Raw genomic sequence first — 15,408 nt, 5'->3', positions numbered from 1 at the left:
GAATGGATGTATTTTAATTTGAATTGACCACCTCCAAAGGATGAAAGCCAGATATTATGGAATAATTTGGCGGCCTGAAAACACCTCCCAAGGAGTAGGGGCTCATACTGAATCATTATGATACTGGGCATGTTTGCTGAGCACCTACTACATGCCTATGCATGGTGCTAAGTAATTTAAATGACATAAAATAATAATAAAGTGCATGACCTCATTTAATCCTTACAGCAGTTCTAGAAGTATCATCTTCCCCACTTTATAAATAAAGTCTGTATAACCGGCCCATGATCCGCACATCCCTAAGTGGCCTGGACTGTGGCCTGCTTCTGCAGCCCTCCTTTAGTTCCTGCACCTGCTGTCTCCCACCTTTGATGACTTCTGAGCCAGGTCTCATGCATCCTCTGCCTCTCTCTGTCTGGCAGACTCCTGCAACTCCAGGTGATGCCTTTATCCCATCTTCATCTCAGACACTTCCGGCGAGTGCAGACGTGTTTGGCTCTGTACCTTTTGGCACCGCTGCTGTACCCTCAGGTAAGCCCTCTTCCAACAGCTTCCCTCCCTTTGGTCTCTGCGTATCGAGAGAGAAGAGGTTGACTGAACCAGCGCCAAATTATGCCAGAACACCTGTGGAACCTCCCTTCTTCTCTCCCGTGACTCTTCAGGTGATGTTGAGGTGCTGCCATTTAGTGGGGAGGTCAAGGTACAGTATGGACTTCTGGTATGCTGCTGGCTGGAATTCAGCAATGCCTTTCACCTAGAAAGCTCAGTGTTCTAGGTTACTCAGGTATATAGCTTTTAGGGCCATGGTGTACACACAGCCGTGCAAGTCAACACAGGCCCATTTCTTCCCGTCCACCTCAGCCAGAAGGAGAGAAGAATGTGAGCAGTGGAGGGGACGGAGTCAGCTCTGCACAGCTCTTTTGAGACCTGACGGGTAGAAGGGACCTGCCTTATTTGATGCTGACTCAAGGAAGGGGAGGTTCCCTGTGTGGAGGCAGGAAAACCCTATGTGCCGAGAGTGAATTGCGAATAGTGAATTGTGAGGATGATATGACTCTTAGGATTTAGAAAGTATTCTATTTTCTAAATATGCTTTAAAATATGTATACTACTTTTACAAGAGGGTAAAACTATATGTAGTGACAGTATTGCAGGTGAATTACAACTGGCAGGAACCCATGGACCCTACCTTGTTTCCATGGTATCAGGTACTCCGTGTAGCCAGGCCATGCTACTTGGAAATGGCCAAAGGTAGTATTGGTCCTGTTTTTTACATACAGGGGAGCCTTTAAAATGTTTGCATTTTCCTTTAACTATATATTTGAAATTTGTGGCTTTCTCTTTCTCAACTTTATGCTTATAAATGGCAAATAGAGTATGAATATTTCAGAATACCAATCTTCTTGCTTTTTTTTTAAATAAGTAATTACTTTTAATTACCTAGTGTTAGAAGCAAATTCTTGCTACCAAATATAAACCTTGCTTTTATTCAAAGTAAATTAAAACTTCATACCCTGTTCTGAAATACAGTTATTCCTCATGAGCCAAGGGATCACTGTAAACTTTTAGATACAACCAAGGTTGGTAGTCCCGGGCTCTGACTTACAGCTTAGACTCTGCAGGTAGCCTGGAAATTTATTGAATTGCTAAGCTTCCCAATTGCATCTGTTTTACCTATCTCTGTAATGGGGCAGTGGTGATGACCAGTTTTGTCTTACCTAAAATGGATAGTATAATCTCCTTGGGAGCAGTGTAATACAATATGTCCTTGTACATAAGAATAACAGTTTACCACCAGAAATACACCACCCTCCTATGTATCAGCCTTGTGTTCAGAATACCCATGCTTTGTCCCAATTATTTTATTTATACAGATATGCTGGGGCAGATGACGGAAACTTTAGGCTCCAACTTACTAATTTGCAGCATGTTCATTCCACAAATATTCAGAGTGCCTTCTACATGCCAGGTCCTGTTCTAGGTGCTTGGTGTATGTCGGTGAACACAACAGACAGCCAGCCTACCTTCTTTTGGGGAGATAGGCAATAACATAGAAGTCAGTAACTTATATAACATGTTAGAAAATGAGAGGCAATATGGACAAAGAAAATATAGAGCAGGGGATGGGAGCATCTAGGCAGAGGCAGGTGGACATGGAGGGTGTGGTCAGCAGGGCTCCTGCAAAGGTGAGATGTGAGCAGAAGGGAAGGGGCAAGGGAGCTGTCAAGCAGGCGTCAGAGTTAGGGGTGTTTGAGGCAGAGGAATGGCCACTGCTAGTCTTCGTTCCCTTCTCTATAAATAAGAAGGTGGGATTAGATGCAATTTCACATCACTGCCAGCCCTAACATTTTATTAAAAGCACCCTGAGCACTGCCTGTGCCGGACACAGTTCTGCTGTGGGCCTTCTCTCAGGCTTGGACCAGATTAGGGGCTTTGAAGACCTGGGTTTTAGTACTGCAGCTTAACCATCCACGTTGTAAACTATGGACAAACCACTTCTGCATATCTAGATTTGGTTTCTTTTGTTCAAACAATTGACAGATTACCTCCAACATTTCGATTTTAAGAATGTGAGTATAAAATTAATTTTAATTAGCATATTTTTGCTTTCTTCCTCTACTTAAGTTATGCCAAGGAACAAAACCAGGTTTCAGTTAAACTACCTGCCCTTTTTCTCCCTTACCTGGCCTTGAAAATCTCTGCAGCAATCGAATCTTCATCTCCCTGTCAGTAATTGACCAGCCTGTGGCAGGGAGACGGGGAAATGAACTGGGTTATGCAGTGCAGTGGATCGGCTGGCTTCTGGGGGCTTTTGAATCTCATGCAGCAGGTTTGAATCCTGATTCAGCCATTTATTTATGAGCTTTACACTCCTGGGCAAATTACTTAACCTGTCAGAGCCAGAGTTTCTTCATCTTTATAACTGGGTTGAAAATAATACTTACCTTGCAACAATATCATGAGAATTAAATGAGAAAATGAAGTTAAGCACCTTGAAAAATTCTGGCACATCGTACATACTTGGTGTGGAAAATGCAATTATTATTACTCTGATTTCTAAAGTAGAAAAAAAAACTTGTTCTTTCCTACCTATATGTTTTCCTTTCTCTTCTTGGGATTTTTAGGAAATGCATGTAAGAATGTTTAGGTCTTGTCCTCCTGACTGCTCGTGGAAGAGGCAGCCTGGGTATGTAGATAGTGCAGTAGGTATGCACACAGCTCTGCTCCTAACCAGCTGCATAATACTCAGCTAAATCTCTTCTGAGCCTCAAGGAACTCACCTGTGAAATGGGGGGATGATCATAATTCTGCCTCATAGACCTGTCATGAGGATTGCATGAGTAAGTGTAGTAAAACATTTATGACAGTGCCTGGGGGGGCTGACATAAGTAAGCACTCAACAAATATTTGCTACATCAGGAGCCCTGGCACTGCTACTCACAGACTGTGTAGCTGCATCAAGTTTTTCCCACATGGAGCTGCAATTTCTCATATTTGGGTTAAAGAGATAGCGATAACAGCTACCTCGGAGGTTTGCTGCATAGGTCAGCTTCACAAAACTGTAAGCTCCATTAGGGCAAGGATTTTTTTTTTTTTTTTACTGTTTTGTTTCTTACTGCATCTTCAGATACTAAAACAGTGATTGGCACCCAGTAGGAATATTTTCGAATGAATCAATCAAGTGAGATAATGTAGATAAGAGGTGCCATACGAGTTCTGTATAACTGTTGGGGGAGTCCCTTAGTTTTTAGTGTTTATCTTATAGCTTAGCCTAATTTTTTTTTTTCTTCTCTTTCAAATACTGGGGGCATCCCCAGGTGCTAGCATCCAGTTATAAATTACAATTTTCAACCCTTTTAAAAACTCTAACTGCAAGGCAGCAGGACAGGTGTTCCCTCTCATTTCACAGCAAAGAGATTTATGATTGATCCGAATTCCATAACATAAACAGATGCTCCTTGGCACTTCCTCCCTCCACTGTTGAACATTCATGACTAAACAGTTAACATGCTGTTAAGTAGCTGCAGTGGCAGCCACCAAGTGGCTCCCCATATCCAGTGTTACCGCAGTCCTACGCTGAGGTGTCCCTTCAGGAATGCACAAGGTCGTGTGGTCAGGGCGCTTTACCTCACAGGCCTGGGAAAAGCCCAGGCTGCAGGGACCCCCAGAAAAAGCAAGTGAGACCTACAAGCTCCCAAACATGATACTCAATTACCCTGTGCTACCTGTTTTTCCTTTTGAATATTGTACTTTGGTCTACAGCAGATGGCATGAAGCCAGAGAGACACAGTAATAGCTCTCTCCAGAAAAGTGGGCACAGCCCATCTGTTAGTTCCTTGAGGGGGGAAAAAAAGATGGGAGGGGAAAAAGCCTGCCACCAACAGTAGCATCATCAGAGATTGCAGCACTTCTGGATCTCCGTGTTTAGTTGTACACTTGGAAAGATGCAGTGAAGGCATTGATTCCTCAGTGACTCATTTACCTTTCTGTAGGGCCTTTTTCCAGCCTCAAGCATTTATGGAGCTGTTAATATGTGCTGAAAAGTAGGCTAGACAGGTGGAGAGAAAGAAAATGAAGGGTTTCTGCCAACAGGTGGTTTTCAATCTCATGAAAGAAGACAGAATAACCAGGCAGTTACAATGCAGAATGACAAGCACTGTCATGGAGGTGACTGCAGGGGATGGTGGGTACCATGAGAAGGACCAGCCGAGGCTAGAGGACAGGGAAGGCATCCAGCAGAGGTGCAGGTGAAATGAGTCACAAAGAGCAAGTGAGGGTTAGCTGCGGGAAAAAGTTGGGGTGGCTTTCTAGGCAGGTGACGAGAGCCAGCAGTTTGGGAATTGCTGGCAATGGCTGGAGAGAAAGTGCCTGTAAGGATAGGAATTTAAGATGGTGATGAAGGGGTGGAAGAGGGCCAACCCCCAAGGGTTCATAAGCCAAGCTAAGCCATCTGAGCCTTATCCTGCAAACAGTGAAGCACCACATTTGCATTTTAGAACAGTCCTCTGTGGCAGGAAGGAAGGTAGAATGGAAGCAAAGCAAAAAACTTGACTGGGTGGAGACTAAAGCCTTCCACCCACTCACCGAAGTGGACTTCAGGACTGGGGTGGTTGAAAGATCCATGGGAAGGTCTCCACCTGTCAGACCCAATGCCGCCTTTTTATGACAAATATTTGCAATGTCTCCTTTAACATCTTAAAATAAATTCATAGATAATATAACCTACCTACACAGTTTTTCAAAAATCAATATAATGCCCTAACTGTAATATAAGGTAGAAATAGAAGAAAGTTAATTTATAAAAAATGATATGTATTTAAATAAGGAAATACTGAGACATGAGCACACTAGAAGATATAATAAGTAGTCAGGTGCATATGCCTATAAATAAAATCACTTGAAAGCCTCCGCTACAAGTGCAGGCTGATACAGAAGTGTCCTGATAGCTCGGCCACCAAGAGAAGTGTTTCTGTCCAGGATAGCCATTTTCCAAAATGGTGATCAACACTTGACAGTGTTCCAGGTGAAACAAAATACAATTTTATTTCAATGTACACAGTTCCATCCCTGGAAAATTAAATGCATTAAAATTGTGAAAAGAAACTGAATTTCTGTATAATTCAAAGTTGACTCTAGGCTTAAATAATCATAAACAGGATATGGAATAATTTTTTGTTTTGCACGTTGGCCTCACCCATTACAGGATGTCTACCATCAATGCTCTGGCCCCCTTAAATGGCAGTAGCGCCTCACACCTCTCCAGTTTATCATGACAACCAAAACACATGCTACCAATTGCCTAATCACCCCTAGGGGGCAGTAGCACTCCCACTGAGAACCATTGAGCCATATCGAAGTAAATCAGGAAATTAGAAAAAAAAGTTGCAGAATTCTTCACTGTAGGTAGATTCAAGTCACTGTATTATGATGTGATAGGTGAGGTGACGTAAGCAGTTTTCAAGTTTGAAATGTCAGCACCAATGCCTCCTCACCCCCCTTATTTCAGAGCAGTTGGACTAAGTGGTCTTACAAGAATATTCTCTATTTTGTTTGTTGACATCTCTGCCTCATTCCACAAAATCACTTAACACTGCTAGATTAATCAGCAAGAAGCCCAGGTGTCCTGTCTGTGCCCCTCCGGAGCCTCAGGCAAAACGGACACCTTGCAAGGAAATGGCCAAGCCTTGAATTTGGCCCTGTCCCTCATCAGTCAGTTGAAGGGCTGGTGGATCTGAGACTGGAGCGTGGAGTGAGGCACCACAGTTACTGAGATGATCCATGATGCGGTCAGTGCCACGGTGCCTGGAAGTTGCTAGGATACCCTGCATCCACTCCTTTTTTCTTCGTCTCACCGCACTGCACCTGCAAATTCCTACTGACAGCCATGAGAACACCTATTTTGAGAGGCCAGGCAAAGCTAGCTTCTCTGCACTCTGCTCTACCTGGTCTGGTGACTTTTCCTCCAGCCTTAACTGTTCATGCAGGTAGCCATTGAACCCCCCTCGAAAGGGTGGAGGCCACTGGATACACACTGGAGTTTTCTGCAGGCCTGCAGTGTGCTTAAACATTCCATGGTAGGCAATCCATTGATGGTGCAACAAAGGAAAAAACACTGGCTTTGGGGACAGACAACCTCAGTTTAGATCCTGATCCTACTTCATGCAACCTGCCTGACCCTAAGCAGGTTGCTTTTCCTGCCTGAGTACCAATTCTTTCATTCCTAACACGGAGATAACAATACCCACCCTGCAGGGATTTTGTGAAGGTGTAAAACACCTAATAGTGTACCTGGCATGTTGTAGGCATTTAAAAAATGGAAATTGTTGTTATTATTGTAGCAAGTGTCACTTGTGCTCCTGTTAGAATGTATATATCTCACCAGGAAAGAATAATACAGGGAACAATTATCATGGTAATATATGTGAGTACACACCCTGGAGTTTTGCAGTGCCCAGCCTGTGCCACTGTATGAAGTACCCCTGAGCAGACAATAGCCTTCTTTTTTATATTCTCTAAAATTGGAGTAATAATAATACAGAAATAATGCATACGAATATCTGTATTTACATTTGTTGCATGTCTGTTATATATCAAGCAAAATATTAAGTACTTTATAGGTGCTATATGTTTCAAATCATATTGGTAGCTAACATTTACTGTTTGCTCTGGGTCAGATGCAGTACTCCATACCCTATATACATAATTTCAATTCATCCTCAAACCAACCCAATGAGACAGAAGGTATTTTATGTCCATTTTACAGATAAGGACATAGAGCCTTAGAGAGGTTAAGAAGCATTCCCCAAATAATATAGATATGAAGTGGCAGTTTCAATTTTAACATAGACCTCTGAAACTCCAGCATTCAGATTCTTGTTCCCTTTGCATATTGCCTCAGTGCTGAGAAGGAAAGTATTATTGGCCTTACAACAAAGAGACTGACTTTTAGAGAGCTTAAGCAATTGACAGTGTCCTAAGTCTAGCAAGAAGGGGAGGCAAGATGAACAGCCAGGCCTGCCTGCTTTGTATTCCTTTCCACTGAGACACGCTGGCTCCTGTGACTATGAGGTTTTGGACACCTTTCACAACCATAGAAATATTATTATTGTTATTATACCCCTGATATCTGCATGGCCTGATCACTCACTGCATCCTAGTTTCTGTTTACAAGTCACCTCCTTAGAGAGGTTTTCTCTGGCAGCTTCTCCAGAAGGCAGGTTCCCTGAGAGTAGGGACTTTTGTCTTCCTCCTCTTGGCATCCCCAGTCCCTAGCACACAGCCTGTCACTGAGGAGGTGCTCCATATGTTTTTGTCCATCACTTGAATTCATGGATTCTTCTTTCCCAGGACGCCTGACTCTCCCTTTCCGCCCTTCCAGGTTATGTTGCAATGGGCGCCGTCCTCCCATCCTTCTGGGGCCAGCAGCCCCTCGTCCAACAGCAGATCGCCATGGGTGCTCAGCCTCCAGTCACTCAGGTGATGCCGGGGGCTCAGCCCATCGCATGGGGCCAGCCAGGTCTCTTTCCTGCCACTCAGCAGCCCTGGCCAGCTGTGGCCGGGCAGTTTCCGCCAGCCGCCTTCATGCCCACACAAACTGTTATGCCTTTGCCAGCTGCCATGTTCCAAGGTCCCCTTACCCCCCTTGCAACTGTCCCAGGCACGAGTGACTCCACCAGGTCAAGTCCACAGACTGACAAGCCCAGGCAGAAAATGGGGAAAGAAATGTTTAAGGATTTCCAGATGGCCCAGCCTCCACCCGTGCCCTCCCGCAAACCCGACCAGCCCTCCCTCACCTGTACCTCAGAGGCCTTCTCCAGTTACTTCAACAAAGTCGGGGTGGCACAGGATACGGACGACTGTGATGACTTTGACATCTCCCAGTTGAACTTGACCCCTGTGACTTCTACCACGCCATCGACCAACTCACGTGAGTGCCCTTCTCTTAAGACATAAAACCCAATGGGAGCCACGCCTTGCTTCTGGGGACTGGGTTTCTGGAGACGAGAGCTCATCTCAGTTGCATTCCTCAGGCCTCTTTGTTTAGATTTCTACTGCTACCTACCCCAGCTACCAGTTTAGGTACCAATGACAGCGTGCATACCTTCTCCATATGGTCTGTGTTTATTTTTAGACTCATAACAATGCTTATGACAAGTTTTGTTAGACCAGTTTGACAGATAATGAAAATGAGGGTCAAAGACAATAGACAAAGAGGTAGAACTAAATGCAAGCCTGGTGTTTTTCCACCCTGTCACTCTGCCTCTTGCGATTTTGTTAGTTTGCCCATTCATTCATTTATTCATTCATGCATTTATGAATATCCCAGCTTATGACACACAAATTTTGGTATGGCTTGTAGAAATAAAAATAATGAATGTGAATTTTTAAAATTGTAGGAGCAAAGTTTAAAAATTAGAATAGACAATTAAGATCAAGAGAAAACTTAGGTCACAGATATAGCAGCCATTCGGTCTTATACAGCTGTTATAGTTAAAAGTAGATTTTGGCTCAAAGCTTCTGGAAATGAAAAAGAAGAAAAGAAGGTGTAGCAGAAAGTTCTAGACTGGGAACCTGGAGATAATCTTTATTACTTACTAGTTTTGTGCCTTTGGGCAAGCCATTTTATTTCTATGAGCCTCAATTTACTTATTTGTCTAAGGCTATAGGTTATTAAAAGGATTCAATGGTACATGTACTAAAACATTATATAACTCACAAAATTTGAAGTATTATTATTATCATTATTATCACATGTTAAATGGTTTTGTGCAGAGTCCTAGACTAGAGTTCTAGGGTTGGCTTCTCCACTACAAGCTGTGTCTTTGAACAAGCATGTGACTTCTCTGAGACTCAGCTGTGTCATTGGTAAAATAAGTGAATTGGCTTGGATGAGCAGTGCACCTCCTTCTAGTCCTGGCATTCAGTGATTCTACCCCAGTTTGCTTTTCTACAGCAAAACCCTGGAAAACAGTAACTGTGCAACTAAATCAGAATGCAGATACACTTGAGCACTCGTGTGCTTGTTCAACACAATTTGGGGAAGGTGTTCTGGTGACTCAGCCTGTGCCTTGACAATTGATAAAGAGAAAGAAAAGCTTCATGGTGCAATGAGTTTGGCATTTCCATTACTGTCACAGGTGATACGGATCACTGCATGGCCAACACTGAATTGTCAAAAAAATCTAATGTTAATACAATTAGATTGCATCATTTCAGCCGGGTTCGGAATGCTATTCTGAAAATCAATGCTTTCCACGTGTTTAAACAACCTACTTCCACTCAGGCCACATGATCTACATAGAGGGGGCATCTCTATTAACTCTAACTTACAAGGTTTCAATGAAGAATAATGAATAAAAAATGAAATGCTAAAGAAATGACAGCCATGCATAAATAACCTAGCATCTTTTAAAAACAAACATCTCTCTTTCAATGGGCTTGTGTGCCAGCTACAATTTTCTAAAAAGGGAAGTTTAAGTTCTTTGAGGACAGAGAATTAAGTCTTCATCATTCCTGCACGTCTCATAGTGTCTAGCACATGGGCAGCATTTGAGGAAGATTGTAGAGAATGAAATGAACAAAACAAAGGCCATTTAGCTACTGCTGTGTTTTACAGCAGGGTTTTACACCCTTGGCACTATTGACATATTGGGAAAGATAGTTCTTTGTTGTGGGAGGCTGTCCTGTGCATTGTAGGATGTTTAGCAGGAACCCTGGCCTCTTCCTATGAGATGCGAGTAACATACATTCCCTCCCTTTAGTGTGCCATCAGAAATGTTCCAGACATTGCCAAACGTTCCCTGGGGGCAAAATCACCCCAGATCGAGAGCCACTGTTTTAGTGTATAGAAGTGTTCTATAAAACCTTCCAAAGGTTAAGACACTAGCATAAGTAAATTCCTAGTTTCACTTCCCATTGATTTCATCAGACAAGTATGAGCAGTATACCTGTCAGAATTGATAGCTCAGCCTGGTTCTCAGCCTTTGGTAAGCAATAAACAACTTCAAACACAATTCAGTATCCAGTTAAGCTAATATTTATTAAATATCTACCGTACATCAGGGTGTTTTCATATAGCTTACCACATTTAAATCCACTATAACTAGTTTGGCCCATAATCATCTCATGAAACAAAACAGACTTTCTTTTAAATAAAAAAAAAAAAAAAACTTAATGTTTGATTCTGAAGAAAATGAGCATAACCAGTCTTTATATCCCCTTATCCATCAGTATCCCCTTTAGAATGTTTTGAGTGAGGGTTTCGTTAGACCAAAAGTGAACCTCAAGTAGAAAGAGAGTAGCACCGGATAATGTCAGACAGAGGTGTTAAATCCCAGTGCTGCTATTTCATAGCTGTGTTAACCCTGAGCAAGTCACCTCACCTCTATGAGCTGTAGTTTCTTCACTTGGGGGAAAAGAAAAAGGTACAATAACACCTTGCAGTTCTTTGTATTAGGGAATATAATGAAGGGGAAGTGTCTGGCACAGTCTCTGACTCATTGGCATATTATAAATAACAAATAAATAAATAGTGTTATTATTCTCAATATAGGTTCATCAGTGTAAAAGGCATGCACCAAGTTTTATAATCAATCACTGTCTGATTTTCTAAGTTCTGGGACATTACTACAGGGGGGTGCTTATTAGTGGCATTTGAAATTCAGCTACTCAGTTAAGCCCTGCTACTACCTTCTCTCTTGGAGCTGAGCCAGTGACTGGTATTTTCAATGCCAAATTAGAAATTATTGAAAGAAGAGTGGTTTCAAATGGCATATTTGTTCTACACCTCTGGAACACACAAGAGGAGGAAAATGTGGGAAGGTCCGCACAGCAAATGTACATTCTTACAGAATTAAGTGCCAGCTGTGAAGGTGCCATCAGCTACATCCATTTTCCCAGAGGCTTGCTCTTTATTCAACACATGTTTTTTGAATACCTACTATGTACGAGGATTCAAAGCTTGGTTCTCATGGTTGCCATGAGCAAATTAACAACCTCCTCTTTCCTTATCTGTAACAATGGAATAACCTCTCCCTCCAAGAGACTTAATGAGGATTAGCGATATTATCTGTAAAATGTCTAACAGCATCTGACACATAAAAGGCACTCAGTAAATGTGCCCTCTGACGAGAGAGAGAAGCAAGCCATAGCCCAGTAGTTCTCAACTTGAACATGCACCAGAATCACATGTAGGGGGGTTGTTAAAACACAGTTTCTGATTCAGTAGATCTGGGGTCAGGTCTAAGAATTGGTACTTTAACAAATTTTCAGATGATTCTGATGCTATTGGTTCAGGGACCATCCCTTTAGAACTGCTGCCCTACCCATCAGTGTCGATGAACTCCTTCCTTACAGTCAAGGGCACAAAAGGACAAGCCAAATACATACAGAGGAAGAATTCAAACATTCAGCTGCTTTGACTTGGGATGGGAAAAGCAGTCCTGTGATTTTACAAAAATACAACCACATCCCTGAGATTTCAGTGAGATATAAATGGTTGCAGCCAGGCACTTAAGACGTTTCCTCTATTTTCATGGTCTCTGTGTAGCTCCAACTCCAGCCCCTAGACAGAGCTCTCCATCCAAATCATCCGCATCTCATGCCAGTGATCCTACCACAGATGACATCTTCGAAGAGGGCTTTGAAAGTCCCAGCAAAAGTGAAGAGCAAGAAGCTGTAAGTGACTGGTTTGTTATTTCTGGTTTCGTTTTTCCTTAAAATTAAAGCTTCCGTATCTGAAATGGACAGTGCATGAGGAAGCCTACGTAGAAAAGAATGCTGGCTCAGGTGCTTAAGTTCTAAAGGGTTGCTAAAGGGACTTTCTTTTATGTCCAAATGAGTCAGCTGGAAAACACTGTCCTTTTATTAAGTGGTTACTACCAGTCCACATTTGTGGTGTGGCATACTCTAACTGAAGCTGTACCCTCTTTTAAAATAACTGATTGTATGTGCTGCATGAAAATATTCCCAGTTATCTCATATTTTCTATTGTTAAAAAGAGAAAAAAAAAAAGTATTATCTTCTTGTGTTCTAGCCTGATGGATCACAGGCCTCATCCAACAGTGATCCATTTGGTGAGCCCAGTGGGGAGCCCAGTGGTGATAATATAAGTCCGCAGGCCGGTAGCTAGATAGCACAGGTCTGGGTAGGTATCTGTCCTTTTTATCTCCCTTACCCTAAGCTCTCTGTTTTCCCTTTTGCTTGTTCTTTGCTTCTGAAGTCACATTCCCAATGCTTGCACTCTCTCTTCTTGCCTGAGCTGTGTTCTGATGTTTGCCCCATTCCCTCTTGCCTGAGCTCAATTACCAGTGTTTTTACCATCTCTCTTTGGCTGATGTCTGCTTTCCACTTTGCTTGTCCTCATGGATGCATGACCTTTGACATATATTGGGAGGTAGGGGTAGGAGGAAGAAGTGGGGATGGTCATATTATCTTATTAATGATACGTTCTGAGTGGGTAGTGGTGATGGAACGTGGCATGGTCAATAGTATTTAATGTGGATTCAGTTTCTGAAAGCATCAACATTCTGAGATGGACACATTCTGCCCAGCCTGATAATTTCTCAGTGAGATGTGGTCCCAATGCTTTATTCTTTTAAGCAAAATGTCACTGCATTTGCCTATACTCTGCAGATCTAAAGAGGTCACCAATCAAACATACTGTGAAGCCAGACTAAGAAGCAAAAACAAACAGGGCTTGAAATAAGATTGATCAAGATGTAAGACCATGGTAGCCCTTTTCATCTAGCCAGAAAGGGCCCCACACCACTTCTGATGTGAAAGTGAAATTCAAAGCCCAAAGATGTGTAGCATTCACTTCTGAGGCTCTGCTGTTTGCACCTGTACTACAGCATGTGGTTTGCCACCGAGTCACTTCAGATTCCATCAGCAGCTACTTTGAGAGAGGTGTGCTTACATTTACTAGAAGTGGCTTTTGGCACTTGAATTTCAGTACATCTGATTGGATCGAAAGAAAGAAGAGCTGATGAAGCGAACCTTCTCAGGAGATAGAAGTACATCTTGTTACCCAGACATGATTTCTAAGGTCACTCCTTGACAAATGTGTTCAATTTTCAGATACTTTCCTAGTTTTCCATAAACATATAAGACTGCAAGGCTGTACCCAAAGAGTTCCTATTTTTAGTCCCGAGCAGCGTGGTCAGAACCATTCAAATGGTAAACAGTTTTTACCACTCATAAATGGATTCTGAGAATCATTCTCAGTTCACACAAAAGTTATTCTGACAGTTATTGAAAACTAATACAGTGTTTTGAAAGTGCATTTTGTTAATAGATTTTATGACTAAAGAACTTAACATACTTTATATTTTTCCACATTTTATATCAGTACAATAGCACATCATAATTCATCATGCCATACAAAACCACCTAATTCCCATTTAAAAATTCAGTCATGCAAAGCTGTTTTGGAAGTTGGTATATTAAAGGCTATGTCGATGCTCCAGGAAAGAGAAAAGTGGGGGATTATGGGCAGACTCCTTGGGATGATTCCCCAAGAGATTTTCTACCCCTTGCATATGTTTTATTTCACGTGCTCAACCTTGCCTTGAAAAATTTGATGAATGAACTAGAGATGACAAGAGCCATTCATCAGGATAACAGTAAACATATCCTAAAATTGAAGTTCTTCTAGAAAACAAAGATGACTTACATCATTTGCAGATCAATGGATCAAGCCCTTATCTTTATGAGCCTGTTCAGCTAGAGACAGTCGTACAAGATGAACTGTTTCATGGGGCTTGGGTCTGTTTCAGGTTCGATGCTCTATCCAGCACCCCACGCCATGGCTGAATTGTAAATGGGTGTAGCATGGTACAGTGGAAAGAGCTCAGGATTTGTAACTTGAGTTCAAATCCCAGCTCAGCTCTTTAATAGCAGGAAATCTTGGGCACAAACCATAATTTCTTTTTCATCTGCTAGAAAGAGCTTATATTATCCACTATGTTAACTGAGATAGCATATGTTGAGTCTTTGGCATGGAGACAGACTCTGAGTATTCCGCTTAAAACTCAGCTTTAAAAATATGGGTTCTGAAGTAACATTGAGCAGAATCTGGCTTCACCAGTTTCTGGCTAAGTGACTCTGCTTAGATTTCATAATTATTCTCTATCTTATTTTCTTCATTTGAAAAATAGGGATAAAAATAGTGTCCACCTCATAGGGTTATTCTATGGACTAAATAAGATGATATATGTGGAACTCTTAGCACAGTGTCTGGCACATAAAAGTACCTGATAGATATAGCTGCCATCATCACCACTACCACCATCATCCCCATCACCACCATCATCATCACCATCACCACTACCACCATCATCATCACCATCACCACCATCACCACCATCACCACATCATCATCACCATCACCACCATCACCATCACCATCACCACCACCATCACCACCATCATCATCACCACCATCACCACCATCATCATCACCACCATCATCATCACCATCACCATCACCACTACCACCATCACCACTACCACCATCATCACCATCACCATCATCACCACAACCATCACCACCGCCATCATCACCATGACCACCATCATCATCACCATCACTATCATTATTACCATCATCATCACCATCACAATCACCATCATCATCACCACCATAACCACCACCACCATCACCAGCATCGTCACCACCATCACCATCACCACTACCATCATCACCATCACCACCACCATCATCACCATCACCACCATCACCATCACCACCACCACCATCACCACTACCACCATCATCACCATCACCATCATCACCACAACCATCACCACCGCCATCATCACCACCATCACCATCATCATCACCATCACCACCACCATCACTATCATTATTACCATCATCATCACCATCACAATCACCATCATCATAAC

The 15,408-nt window shown here is 42.4% G+C and overlaps 1 protein-coding gene across 2 annotated transcripts in view; it reads left to right on the top strand.

The window, feature by feature from the left end:
* DAB1 (DAB adaptor protein 1) overlaps nucleotides 1-12,631 on the top strand; it is a 253,974-nt gene extending 241,343 nt beyond the window's left edge. For both annotated transcript variants that reach the window (XM_063106628.1, XM_063106627.1), the window contains exons 10-13: nucleotides 423-531; nucleotides 7,880-8,428; nucleotides 12,050-12,177; nucleotides 12,536-12,631. In XM_063106628.1, coding sequence (XP_062962698.1) covers nucleotides 423-531; nucleotides 7,880-8,428; nucleotides 12,050-12,177; nucleotides 12,536-12,631 — 882 coding nt within the window. The remainder of the gene's footprint in view (nucleotides 1-422; nucleotides 532-7,879; nucleotides 8,429-12,049; nucleotides 12,178-12,535) is intronic.
* The last annotated feature ends 2,777 nt before the right edge of the window (nucleotides 12,632-15,408 follow it).

Source organism: Cynocephalus volans, chromosome 8 (assembly GCF_027409185.1).
Source record: "Cynocephalus volans isolate mCynVol1 chromosome 8, mCynVol1.pri, whole genome shotgun sequence".
Taxonomy (NCBI): Eukaryota; Metazoa; Chordata; class Mammalia; order Dermoptera; family Cynocephalidae; genus Cynocephalus; species Cynocephalus volans.
The sequence above is the reverse complement of the archived record's forward strand: the minus strand, read 5'-3'. Positions and strand labels throughout refer to the sequence as shown.